The 14,456-nt window shown below is 38.7% G+C and overlaps 1 protein-coding gene across 4 annotated transcripts in view; it reads right to left on the bottom strand.

Annotated features, from left to right (window-relative positions):
* LOC141437503 (G-protein coupled receptor Mth2-like) overlaps positions 1-14,456 on the bottom strand; it is a 61,084-nt gene that overhangs the window by 33,017 nt on the left and 13,611 nt on the right. For all 4 annotated transcript variants that reach the window (XM_074100920.1, XM_074100922.1, XM_074100923.1 and 1 more), the window contains exon 2: positions 1,122-1,296. In XM_074100920.1, coding sequence (XP_073957021.1) covers positions 1,122-1,296 — 175 coding nt within the window. The remainder of the gene's footprint in view (positions 1-1,121; positions 1,297-14,456) is intronic.

Genomic DNA, 14,456 nt, shown 5'->3' with positions numbered 1-14,456 from the left:
ATTAGGGTGATGCCAGACGAGCGTAATTTTTTGAGTCGTGAGTCGCGTAATTTCTGCTGCATTCGGTTTTATACAAAAGTCCAGTTTGTAACTCCATGTCTGGCTCCACCCTTAAACCAACCGCTTTTTCGTAAACCTAATTTATAACGCCATAGTCCTTGATTTAGTGTTAACATCCAATAAAACTAAACGCACTAAAAGTTAATAGCCCATTAAGTCGAGGGTGGCATCATTATGTCCGACAGCGCAGCGGACTCGTCAAACAGCTCCACACAAAATTTAGTCGAATACAGTTTTTTTCATTAAAGCGGACTTGCACTCAACAGAGTTAATATACACCGTGTTTTCATTGATTTCCTTAACTTTGACAGGTGGAACTTCCTGATAGTTAGGTACCGTGGCGTAGCGCAGTTGGGGCGATCCGCCCCGGGCTGCACGTTTAGGGGGCGGGAAAATACCATAAAAAATTATGGTATGTGTGAAGTTGCCAATCCGCTCCGGGCCCGCGTGGAAACTACGGCCCAAGTGTTCTCATTCTGAGAGGAGGACTGTGCCCAGCAGTGGGACGTGTATAGGCTGGGATGATGATGATAATACAATTCGTACCGATTAGAATAAGTACCCTAATTAAGAGGGCGGCAAATTTTTCTTCCGCCCCGGGCGGCTGATACCCACACTACGCCACTGGTCCAGTTAGGTAATAAAGTTTTTAATTAAATTGACAAAAAAAATTAAGTTCAGTTACAGTCAGTCAGTCACCTTTAGGTCAAATCGAAAAATTCACCAACTTGACCAGAGACGTTGACGTGATCTCTTTTTGCGTCGGAGGTAAAAAAATACACCTTTCTAGCACTAACAGTCTCTGACAGATATGGCGAAATTAGAAGGGTACGGGTAGGGTAGGACTACGAAAGGGATATTTGGAAATAATTCCGATCCGCATTAGCGATCCCTTCAAAGCGAACCTACTGTGTTAAAAGTAAAGTTGTGTTAAATACTTGTGATGTATAGATATCATTTAATAATATTGTAAATTTGCTTAAAAAAATATACCTCGTTGAGTTTCTTGCCGGATTCTTTTTTTGACATTGACTTTGACTTTGAAACCCTAATAAACTCACCAACAGCATACATGATGTACAGGACCTTGCTGTCATCGGTGATAGGATCCGAGGGGTGACAGACGAGAGCAATGAGACGAGCGGTGGTGTCGTTCAGCAGCATCATGTCCATACAGTAGCTACCTGGTTTGTGCCACTGCGAGTGTTTACCAACCGACTCCAGCATACTACCATTCTGCAATAAAATAAGGCATTATAAATATTTTAGAGTACTTATTATATGTATGTATAGGATATTAGTATATATGTTATGGACAAAGTGATTAATAAGGGCATTAAGTGTAATGCCCGGGCATTATGAATAATGCTACATGATCGTTGGGCAATTTGATTACAACTGATTCTTGGCTAGCTGAAGTCTGATTTATTCTGGCGGAAGTTAGGTGCGACGACGAGCGCAGCGAGGAGGAGCGTGTTAGGTTCAACTGTGACTAAAACAACTGCCAGAATGAAATTCTACCATTAAGATAACTTACTTTACAGACTTTGACAGATGTTTAAAAATCTTTTAGATTCATTTAATTTTACGTAAAAATAAAAAAAATAGTAATGGGACATGCCCGGGCAATGTAATTAATTGAATAGTTTTTACCAAATTGCTATCTCATATTGGTCCATTATTCATAATGCCCGGGCAGCCGGGAGATTACCGAACTCACTATCCTCTACTTGAGAGGCCGTAGGTCAAACCACTAGGCCACCACGGCTTTATAAAATACATATTAAATACATAATAAAATAAAAAAAAAAATTAAAACTTATAAAAGGGGACCCGGGACATTTCAAAACTCAATATCTCAAAAATGAAAGACTGATTTTAATGAAACTTAACTAAAAACAATTTCCTAAAACTAGGTTCGAAATTCTTTTTTTTTGTGTTCAGAGTCAAAACTCATCGTTTTGTCAAAGTAGTAAAGTAGGTACTTTAAAAAAAATACAATGCATGTATAATAATGTGGAGTTTTGATGCCTTGGTCTGCGGTGAAGCGAAGATTTCTACGCACATATTTCATGTGTAGGCTTTCATAAGCTTTTGATGAGCCGTTGCCGTGCGCTTACGAATACGGTCTCGAAAATACAATACATGTATTTTTATTGATAAATTCTTTAGGCGGAAAATTACAGCTTGCTAAAGGCGATAAATCTCAACTGACACTACTTGACAACCGATTTAGAACTTTTATTTAGCGTCGCAAAAACGGGACGAGAAAAATTAAATGCTTCAGAAATTGAGAAATACGAAACCTACAAATTCGATTAAATTGTTTTTGCGATTATCATTTTTATGTTTAATTACTTAATAAACTCAAAACAGTATTTTCAAAATATAAGAAAAAATGGTTTATCTCACAAAGCAGTAGTAAACAAGTGCAGCGGAGTTAGGTCGTGTCGATTTAATAAACGAAAATTTAATAACTTGGAAATGTGTGTATTATGTTTTCCTTGGTTGCAACCCCCCAAATAAAACCCTCGACCACAAGTTCTTGTCATGAAACCCAAGGTCGGTAAATGAGTCATTGCGCGTACTAATTTGAATACTGTTACGCGCGCTGCTGATGCGCACGCTGCTGCAGGAGGACCTGCGCACGCACATTAGGCTCATGCCGCGGAGGGGGAGGGCGGCGGGGAGCTGGCGCTGCCAAGAGTGCAGCCAGCGGTATCGGCAATTTTTGTAAAAATATTAGTTTTTCTTTTACAAATATACAATTTTACTCGCAAATGTGATGAACAACATTGTATGTCGCACGGGCGGTAAGTACTAGATTTACGAACATCAACTCATTAAAACCCTCAGTCTTCAGAATCTCGTTCGTAATTCCTTATTTACCGCCCTTAAGACACAATGAACTATTGTATAATTATTTGACATTTTATTTTCTTACCTACTGTACTACTTATCACTCATATTTCAGATTCAATACAGTTTTTTTTTTCGCTTTTGAGTGGTATTTTTAGGAGAGCGCCAAAGTTCGCATACTCTTCGTTAGTCATACCGGAATTTTAGTCCGAATCATCGTTTGAACTTTTCCGTATGAACTTTTTTTCCCACTGAAACCTTACATGTTTCTGAAATTTTTAAAAGGTCATCCTATAGAAAACTATATAGGTTAGGTTAGGTTTGTTTTATAACAATTCCGAACAATTGTTGGATTCAGTGAAAAGGGAGTTATGACAAACGATCATTCTGACAAATATTACATTCGGGCTTACAATAAGTATGCGAGCCGATATGGACCCTATTTTTAGACCTATATTTTTTTCAAAAATCAAGGACGTCCTATGGCATTTTAAGTCAAGAGACTAGTTAAAAAAATCGAGCAATAATATTTTTAATGCTTAATAAATACAATATCATAATTACAATTAAAGTTTAAAAAAACATTTCAACTAAGTACGTATCAGGCTATCAGGCAAATAGTATGTGTTCTATCACCCTTAAGTTAATTAATATCGTGTGCATGTCATAAAAAATAATACTATACGCGGGGTGAATTCAAAAGTGGTCAAGTAAAAATACCAATATAACTAGTAATGGACTGTTACAGTCCAATCATTACAGTCCATTACCTACCAGGTATTTTAGTATTTTGACTTATGCCACTTTTGCGTTGACCCAGTAATGTCGACCAGTTGTGTCTGTCAACTTAAAAATTCGGGTAGCGATATGATAGGAATAGTACCTAATTCAGTTGAAAGGAAGTTGTTTGAAAATATAGAGGTATAGACCGCTTATTTTGCTGGCCGTATCTGACGTAGTTCGTTTCATTCATTATAACCTTTATAAGCGTAGGAAGTAAACATAAACAATATTCCTCATATGTGTGGTTAAAACATGAAGGAATCCAAAATAGCTATTTTGTCATTTATAATATCAGAATTCTCCATTCATATTGATTCGCAGAAGTGTTACGTCACAAAAGTACCTAAGTAACGAAATCGTCACCGTCTATTCTCTAAAGTTTCCCCTTTAGCTTTAGTCACTGATAACAGCTAATAATAAACAATATTTGTTACACTTATTAATTCCATTCATTCTTGTTTTCCAATTAACTCTGAATGAAGCGAGGATAAGTCTGTAGGTACGTCTTTTCCATTCTTACGCGTATTAGCATCTCTTTACATGTATTTACATATATTAATGAAGAAATATATATCGCGCTCGCTTTTTTCATGGAGACATTTAATTTATCGCACAATGTTCACTCTGTACTTTTTTTTCAAACAAACCCTGTTTTGACAATGGCTTACAACAAAAAACAATTAAGTCTGATAAGTGGAGTCGTGATGCGCTTACTTAAAATTCAGCAAGTGCTTTATTTACCAACCTAGATAGATGTAAGTAAATATTATGGAAAAAAAGAGACCGCCTAGGTAATTAAGATGACTAATACCCGTAGCTACCTACGATACGATGCATAGCTTTAATTCCCACTCGTATCTGACCAAAATCTCCAACAGTAGTAGCAGCCAGAAGCCGTGACCGATGGGCACCTAAGACAGATTTCGCGAAAGTGGCACAGGAACTGAGTTCGGTTGACTGGACTCAAGTGACTAACTGCTCTGAAGTCAACACTGCGTCTGCTAGATTTACTGACTTGATAACATCAGCCATTAAAAAACACACCCATATAATTAAAACTAGTCGTACAAAATTCAATCTAAAACCCTGGATCACACCAGGGCTCATTAAGTGTATAAAACATAGGGACAGGCTGCACAGTCGGGCGAGGGCTGCTCCCGATGACCCAATTAGGCGCAAAATATATACGCGTTATAGAAATTTCTGTGACAACCTTCTTTACAACATTAAAACTCAGTACCAGAGTAAGCAATTCACTGAATGCAGAAACAATCCCCGTAAGATGTGGAAATTAATAAAAACAGTCTGTGAAAGTCCGGGCAAGGGCCGTGATTATGGAGAGTTGATCAAAATTGCAGAATCTGCGGAGAAGTCCCTCGATATCTGTAATATACACTTTTCCAGAACTGGCGAGATACTGGCTGAACAAATACTAAGTAAGCTCTCCGAATCACAGTCTTCGCTTGCTGGCAAATTTGTCCCTAGTAAGATTACCCCAAATTCGTTCTTCATGTCTCCCACTACTATTCATGAGGTAGAACGTCTGATCAATCAACTTAAGCCGGATAGTGCCCCTGGCTTTGATGGCTGTAAACCACTACTGATCGCGGAGATTAAAGATATAATCTTGAAACCGCTTACCTACATCATTAACCTTAGTCTCCAAAAAGGGTGCTTTCCTGATTGCTGGAAGCTGGCCATTGTCTCACCAATTTACAAAAATGGACCCAAGAGTACACCAAAAAATTACCGTCTTATCTCTCTTCTATGTATCTTCTCGAAAATCCTGGAAAAAATTGTTAACATTCGACTCACTCAGTTTATAGATAAAAATTCATTGATCTCAGAGAAACAATTCGGATTCAGGCCTGGCAAGTCCACAGAAGACGCTACAGTTTTACTTGCCAACACAATTGCAGCAAATTTGGATGCTGGAAAAAAAGTGCCTAGGAGTGTTTCTGGACTTAGCAAAGGCCTTTGATACCATCTCAGTCGATATACTGCTTCGAAAAATTCATGCGATGGGCATTAGAGGCGTTGCCCTTGATTGGTTCGACAGTTACTTGACAGACAGACGACAGTTAGTAAAATGTGGACACACTGTCAGTGGCACGCTTCCAGTATCTTTTGGTGTACCTCAGGGCAGCATACTCGGACCTATCCTCTTTACTTTGTATATCAACGATCTGCTGCAGCTACAAATCCCAAATTCTGAAGTTATTTGTTACGCGGATGATACTGCCATTCTTTTTACCGGAAGTACATGGCAGGAAACGTACTCTGCGGCCAATTCCGGGTTAAGGGAGGTAGCTAACTGGCTAGATTATAATTTGCTTACATTGAACGTTGGCAAAACTCATTATGTTCCCTTCTTCAAAACATGACCACAAGTCCTTCAGACGAATTTAGACTTAATTTCCACATATGCAGCGAATCAGGCTCTTCCTGTTCTTGTGCAAGCATTACGAGACGCGCCTCGATAAAATACTTGGGGCTTATAGTTGACCAACGCCTATCTTTTAAGGAACATATAGGGATCCTTGCAGGGAGAGTGAGAAAGGTCGTGTTTGTCTTTAGGCGTTTGAGGGGGTGTGCACCGACTAGTGTTCTTTATCAAGTGTACTTGCTTTGTGTCAATCTGTTATTCAGTACTGTGTCTGTCTCTGGGGCAGTGCCTGCAAGACCTTTTTAATAGACGTTGAACGTGCTCAACGTGCCGTCATTAAAGTTATGCTTAGGAAGCCTTTCCGCTATCCCACTGACAGTCTTTATAGGGAGTGTCAGTTGCTGAGGGTCAGACAACTCTTTATATCGAGAGCAGTCGTGCGTACTCACAACGCTGTGGTGAAATCCCCGTTCCATAATCAGCTTTTGGAAAGACGACTTTATAAGGTGCCAGTTCGAGAGTTAGATCTGCGCTGGCGAGGAGATCTCCGATGTTTATCCATCCATTTATATATAATGTAGTCTGTAGGAACGTGGACATAAAGAATTGTGCAACGTCTAAGGCGACTTACATGATCAGGAAATGGCTTATGACTCTGTCATATGATCAAACAGAAAACATGCTCAGCGTTTGTTCTTAGGTCTCAGGATACTTACTTATATACACTCACACACACACATACACACACACACACACACACACACACACACACACACACACACACACACACACACACACACACAATACATTATGCCTTGACTATTTATTTAATTCTAATAATTCTGTAATGTACTACTTAAATCAGTTATCTTAAGCTCTCTTAAAAGCACGCAACTGTAAACTGAGATGTAAACCAACTCATCGGGCCCCAAGATACAGGCTCAGCCTAGTTTGGGGTCCACTGTATACTACTAAAAATGTATTATTGCTTGTGTGTAATAATAAAATTTTCATTTTCATTTTCATTTTTTTCACTTACTTTTCGTGTTTTGATTTAAAAAAATAGTTTAGTTTGTACTGGTAACACCGAACTGTAGCCGATTTATGTACAATACGAGTAGCAGACCGCTACCGTTAATTACGCAAGACAAACAAATTCCAACTTATAATAAAGTAAATACTTAGCACAATCCGTAAAAATTAATCGCCGTTGTAACCAAAACAATCACAAATGGTGATTTACCACTCGAAACGCGCACAAATACGAGTACACTGATGTAGTGGTACTCGTTTTTTGTATTCCGCCTTACAATTACAAAGTAGTATTTACTATGATGCTGAACAGGTGCGTTACTATTTAAACTAACACGGTCGATTCTCACACCGAAACGTGACTTACAAACCGCCATAAAAATTATCTTTACTACTTTTAAAATGCCGGCCAAGTTCATGTCGAGCCATGGGCGGTGTAGGGTTCCATGCGGCACAAAATCAATATAAAGATTTGATGGACTATTACTTATTAACTTGTAAAACTTCTAATTTGACTCTAATAAAAATTAGCACTTATTATTTTACAAATGGATCCCTAAATCGAAAAACCTACAAACAATGTTTTGAAAAACTTATCTAATGATATCCCACCAGTCCTGGATTTGTCAATAGGCCGTATAGGCCGCGGCCTAGGGCGGCAGCGGCCTAGGGCCGGCAGATTTCAACGAGAAAATTATTTTAGAAAGTTACATAGGGCGGCGGATATAAAGTGGCCTACACTCCTAAAAATCATAAATCTGCCACTGTATCCCACGCAATGGATTTACACGAGTAAAAAAATCATCCATCCTTTACATGTAGAGGTGGCCTACAATTTTTTGATTTTCAGTTTTGTTTTATGACTGCCAGCGTGGTTAACAATTAATGTACTCACTCAACTTTTAGCACTAGCAAAACCAAACCAAACCGCGGACAAACAGACATGTCGAAACAATAAACGTTCCTTGTATTCCCAACGGAAACAATCCGAAAACAATGGGTGTGAAAGTAGCTTTACAGCACAACCAATTACAAAAATCTGAAATCATAATATTGCTGAGGCTCTGCTAACACTGGATAATCTGGATATTCATAGCTACAAAGTACGGAACTTTGGTGCACAAGTCTGATTCGCACTTAACCGATTTTTTGTATAAGATTCAAACCTGCACCTCCTGTCCTGTCTCTTTACCCTTTTTAAAAAAAAGTCATAGATTTCGTTGAACAAGCATACAATACAATACAATACAATAACTCTTTATTGCACACCAATACAGTAAACAGTACAGAGAAAACAAGTATATACATAGAGATTTTCTAAGGTAAGCAATAGGCGGCCTTATCGCTTCAGAGCGATCTCTTCCAGGCAACCTTTACAATGGACAGAAATAAGGAATACATTTTAGCAGGTGGTGCAATTTACAGTAGATCAGAGCTGTATCAAGAATACATAAAACTAACACATACAATACACATACACAACAAATCTAAACAGATAGATAGGTAGATGGATACCATAACAACACATAAATAAGCTAACTATAACATTTATACGCAAGATGACAGGTAGTGCTCCCTAAGCATAGACCTAAAGATAGGCAAGGACTTTGCGCGCCTCAAGTCTATCGGTAGGGAGTTCCACAACCGAGTGGCCTGGACAGTGTAAGAATAAACATAGAATTTAGAGTTTGAAAGTGGGACAGTAAGGAGGAAGTTCTGAGAGCAACGAACAGAAGTAACATAGCTAAATCGCTCTTTGAGGTAGCAAGGAGTTGCAGGGTTAAAGAGAATGCCGTAGAGAAGATGGAGAATGTGAGAGTTTCGGCGAAAGCGGATGGGGAGCCACCTGAGCTGTGATCGGAAATTAGAAACATGATCATATTTACGTAGGCCAAATATGAACCGAATGCACAGATTTTGAATTCGCTCAAGTTTATTCAAGTGCTCTTCTAAAAGATCGGGATAACAAATGTCAGCATAATCGAAAATAGGGTGCAGTAAAGTCTGTGCAAGCGCAACCTTGGTAGCAAATGGAAGGAAATTCTGAAGGCGTCTTAGGGATCCCATCGCAGCAAACACCTTCCTGCTAATCTCACATACATATGGAGTCCATGACAGAGTGCGGTCCAAGATAACACCCAGATTTTTTACCTGATCGGCAAATGGTATCAGAACTCCGTCGAAAAATACAGATGGCAAAGATACAAAGTCAACCCTTGGGATAAGTTTCGAGCTGCCAACAATAATGACTTGGGTCTTTGTCGGGTTAACCTTTAGGCCATATCGTTGGCTCCACCTTAAAATCTTTGTCAAATCCAGGTTAATGGATTCGATAACCGACGGAAGGTCAGCAAGCATGCCTTGGGAATAAATTTGTAGGTCATCAGCATAAAGGTGATACGAAGAATGAAGATTATGAGAAATAGAATCTATGAAGATAGAGAAAAGTAATGGAGATAACACTCCACCTTGAGGTACACCAGCGAGCGTGTTGCACCATGAAGATCGTGAATCATCCACCTTTATTCTTTGCCGACGACCCACTAAATAACTACGAAACCATTCAATAACCGCAGGAGATATGTTAAGAGAACGTAAAATACCAAGCATAATGTCGAAGTCAACCATGTTGAACGCATTGCTGAAATCTAATAGGGTTAAAACCGTAAGTTTCCTGTTATCCATGCCTATTCGGATGTCATCAGTGATCTTCGCAAGCGCGGTTGCCGTACTATGACCGGGACGGAAGCCTGATTGGAATGGATTGAGAAGATCGTTTCTGGTTAGGTATGATGTCAACTGCTGGTGTACAAGACGTTCTAAAACCTTGGAAAGAAAAGGAAGAATGGAAATTGGCCGGTAGTCAGAAAAGGATGCTGGACTAGATTTTTTTGCTAAAGGAACAATTTCAGCGTCTTTCCACGCTGAAGGGAAAATATTGGATGAAATAGAATTGTTTAATATAATAGTGATGACTGGGACGAGTATATCAAGGATAGGGAGAATCATAGCACGGCTTACACTGTCGACGCCAACAGCGTTAGAAGCGATGGATAATACGTTCTTCCTAACATCACTGTCGGTAAATTGATTGAAACAAAAGGAAGAAGTATCAGGAGTTGATAGCGTAGAAAGATAAGAAAGTGTCATGTCTTTTTCAGGACCATGAAAAATAGCCGAAGACGAGAAATGTTGGTTTAGCTGATCAATATTGATATCAACTGGAACAGAGTTTTGCCGAGATTTACCAACTCCTAATGATTTTAAAAATTTCCAAACTTTGGCAGAGTCCCCGTTTTCAACTGCGTTATGAATATGGCGTCTTTGAGCGTCTCGACAGATGGTGCTGCAACGATTTCGCAAAGCACGATACCTGTCCCTGTTCCTATCCGAAGGGTCAGCCTTGTACTTAGATCTAGCCAGATTTTTCTTTCTAATCAGCGTTTTGATGTCATCGGTGAGCCAGGGAGCAGGAAGATGTTTAACCTTAATAGGTTTGACTGGAGCATGCACGTCGTAAAGCTTGGTGAGAAGAGAGTTAAAAATATCAATTTGTTTATCAACCGTGCTAGCTTCAGAGACAGACCCCCAATCAACCTTCATTGCATCCTTACGAAGCAAATCAGTGTTCATACGACCAAAGCTGCGCTGCAGGATCACTTTATGTTTAACCTTAGGGGGACGAATTTTGTAAGAAAGGTAAATTAGATCATGGTAGGAGAAAGCATCAGCAGAACACTGGCCCGACTTAGCAACATGACCAGGGGAAGAGGTCAGAGCTATGTCTAGAAGAGAGGGAGAACAGTTCGGGAAATGATGAGTTGCATTAGAGGGAATTATACTAAGATTGCAAGCCTCGACGACCGACTTAAGGGACTTAGAGCGAGAATCATTTTTAAGGAGGCACGTGTTAAAGTCACCCATTAAAATATGATGCTTAAACGACGGTGAAATATCTTCAAGGAGCTTTTCAAGAGATGCAAAGTAATTTACATGGATAGAAGGGGAATAGAAAACTCCAAGAAGTACCTTTTCGTGAGACAAAGTTACATCGAGAAAAAGATATTCGGGGGCGTCGGAGGAAGATGACTGAGGTGACATGCTGACTATAGAGTAGGGAAAGCAAGAACGAAGATAGATAGCAACTCCTCCACCACCCCTACCAGAGCGATCATTGCGGGATATTGCGAATAAAATCAAAAAATATTAGAAAATTAACTATTATATTAGCCAAAATACCTCATCGTGCTAAATCCCATTTGTGCAATGAAATGATAAGTAAATAATACTTCTAACATAACAAATATGAGTTGAATAATTTGATTGACAAGAAACTTTTTAGTTACGCAACAGGATTTATTACCTAAACAAAGTACCGCCGCAAAAAGTTTTACGATGAGGAAATGAATGAAAAGTGTAGTGTGTGTTTAAACAAGCTGTCTAGTGGTTGTATAACGGCCCCGTGGCACCGACGCTGATCGCTGAGTGAAATGTATCGAGATGCCGGTATACATGTGTGCATGTGTGCCTACATGTTTATTCACTTACCTAACAAACTTGCCCCGTGTGTGCTACACACTACAAATAGTTTTAAAGATTTGTGTTTTAAGAAAACAGTAGCAGTGGACTTTTTGGGGTTCCGTATCCAAGAAGTGCCAAAGGTTTTGCTCAAGCGACATTGTCATTTCAAATTTTAATATCTCAAAAACGGCTGAACCGATTTTAATGAAAGATAACTAAGAAGAGGCTCAAAGTCACGCAACGAGCTATGGAGAGAGCTATGCTTGGAGTTTCTTTGCGCGATAGAATCCGGAATACGGAAATTCGTCGAAGAACTAAAGTCACTGACATAGCTGGAAAAATATGCAAATTTAAGTGGCAATGGGCAGGCCACATCGCTCGAAGAACAGATAACCGTTGGGGGAGAAAAGTCCTCGAGTGGCGACCACGAACCGGAAGACGAAGCGTTGGCAGGCCTCCCACCAGGTGGACTGACGACATCGTGAGAGTAGCGGGAAACCGGTGGATGCAAGTGGCGAGTTGTCGTTCATTGTGGCGTTCTAAGGGGGAGGCCTTTGTCCAGCAGTGGACGTCTTCGGGCTGATGATGATGATGATGAACTAAGAACCATTGCAAGAAAACTCGCTTTCACGTAAACAAAACGCATTTTTATTTAATGATTTCACAAAGGTCTTAGTAAAAGGTATTGATAGCAAGTATTCACGTCTAGATTTAAATTAAAATTCTTTACTATTATTACTATACTATTCTTTAAAAAAAAAACCCACATTTTAAATCGGTTCATCCGTTGGCCAGTACAATAGCTACAGGCAGATAGACAGACATTGGGGTCAAACTGATAGTGCCCCTCTTTTTGCGTCAAGGGTTTAAAAGATAATAAATAGTTAGGATGACAAAGTACTTCACAGGGTGTGCATGTGTCTTAGTTTACACAATCTTTTGATACCATCATTATAGTTTGATAGGTTTTTCTCAGCATATGGTGATTATCAGGCGGCGAGCGAGCGGTGCACCGCCAGTTGGAACAATAAACAGATTGGTAAGACCTGCTGCCCACTTGCTGGCATTCCATGCAAAATCACAACTGGTTTTATGTTATTTTCAAGGAATCCACATGTTCACTTAAACGTTAAAATTTGGCACGTACAACAGGTAAACAATAAAATAGGAAATGTAAATATTAGTAGTTTTGTCAAAGGTTATTAGGTTTATGGAAACTTGTTTAATGTTTTCAGTAGAATAGTAAAGATAAAATAGAACTGTTGTTGAATATGGCACGTAGAAATGTACTTCATGACGACATATAGGTTCTCCAGCAGTCAACACACACAGACCTGTAACTGTTCTGAAAAGTATTCCGACATTAATAGAATGTTATATTGCTATTTGAGGTTACACTGGAATAACGCAATCTTTCAACTGCAATTTTTCAACCTCAAGGACACTGGGCAGTGCTATTAACTTGAAGGAGTCACATAAACCTTAATTTTTCTCTTAATTTGTTTGATTTTATTTCTTTTAGCTTATTTTGTGTATTAGGTACATTGTAAGACAAAGTGGAAGAATCTATACATATAATAAAGCTGAAGAGGGTCGAAAGTCTGTACATGGAAGATATTCGAAAAAAAGTTGGCTGGGGATACTTAGAATCGATAACAGAACACGTTCCAACAGTTTTTAGATTTTTTGTCTGTTTGTCTGTTTATCTGTTTATCTGTTTGTCGTTTATTTGACCGCGCATCACGTGAGAACGGCTGAACGGATTTTAATGCAAACTTTACTAATCTGACAAGAAAATCCCCGGCCAGGTTATAGGCTATAAAAATTCGACCCTTAGGGTATAAAAATTCAACCCTTAAAAGTGGAGGTAGCTACTACATTCGATTCGATTGAGTTAAGTTTCCACCTTCAAGTTTTCAAATACGTGCTATGACTATCAAGTACCCTGATAAACTAACAGATGGCGGTGAAATTAATAACTTTGTGACTCGAGTAAGGAAGGATTTTGCCAAATTAACTCTAAGTTTAAAAGAGGGAGTACGGATATCAACAAATAATTGAATAATTTTAATTGATTTAATGATACGACTAAAATTAAACGACAATAAAGTAATTGCCCACACATTACAATGCCATCTTTTGGAGAACTGGGTAAACAGTATGTAATGGAGTAAACTAATAAAAAGAGTTTACTTACATAGTTATACTTAGTTTTTTTTAGCATTAGAAATAGGGTAAACAATCTTGACGAGTCTTTTTATTGAAAAACGTTTTAAAAAACAGTTACTATTACTTTTATGATACTAAAAGCATGTAAATGATCATTATATCCTTGCTAATTGTTACTATTTGCTGTGACTTATTTTTCAAAAGTTTTTTTCAATAAAAAACACATCAAGATCGCTTGCCTTCTTTCTAATGCTAAAAAAAGAACTATAAGTACTTAATGGTAAAATCAACACACAATCAACACGCGTACGAGTATAATTCTCTACATCTATCTTATACTATACAAAAGTTGGCTGGGATACTAGAATCGATAACAGAACACGTTTCTCCAAAAGTTTTTAGAATTTTTGTCGGTTTTCTGTTTGTCTGTTTATCACGCATCACGTGAAAACGGCTGAACGGATTTTCATGGCAAGCTTTACTAATCTGGGCGAGAAAATCCCCGGTCAGGTTATATAGACTTTAAAAATCCTACCCCTAAAAGGGGGGGGGGGGCGGTAGCCGCTACTCTTGATTAAGTTAAGTTTGCACACCTGATACCTGAATCTTATGACGCTACTTAAGGAAGGAGGTGCAGAACTTATTT

The sequence above is a fragment of the Choristoneura fumiferana genome, chromosome 17 (genome assembly GCF_025370935.1).
Source record: "Choristoneura fumiferana chromosome 17, NRCan_CFum_1, whole genome shotgun sequence".
NCBI lineage: Eukaryota > Metazoa > Arthropoda > Insecta > Lepidoptera > Tortricidae > Choristoneura > Choristoneura fumiferana.
The sequence above is the reverse complement of the archived record's forward strand: the minus strand, read 5'-3'. Positions and strand labels throughout refer to the sequence as shown.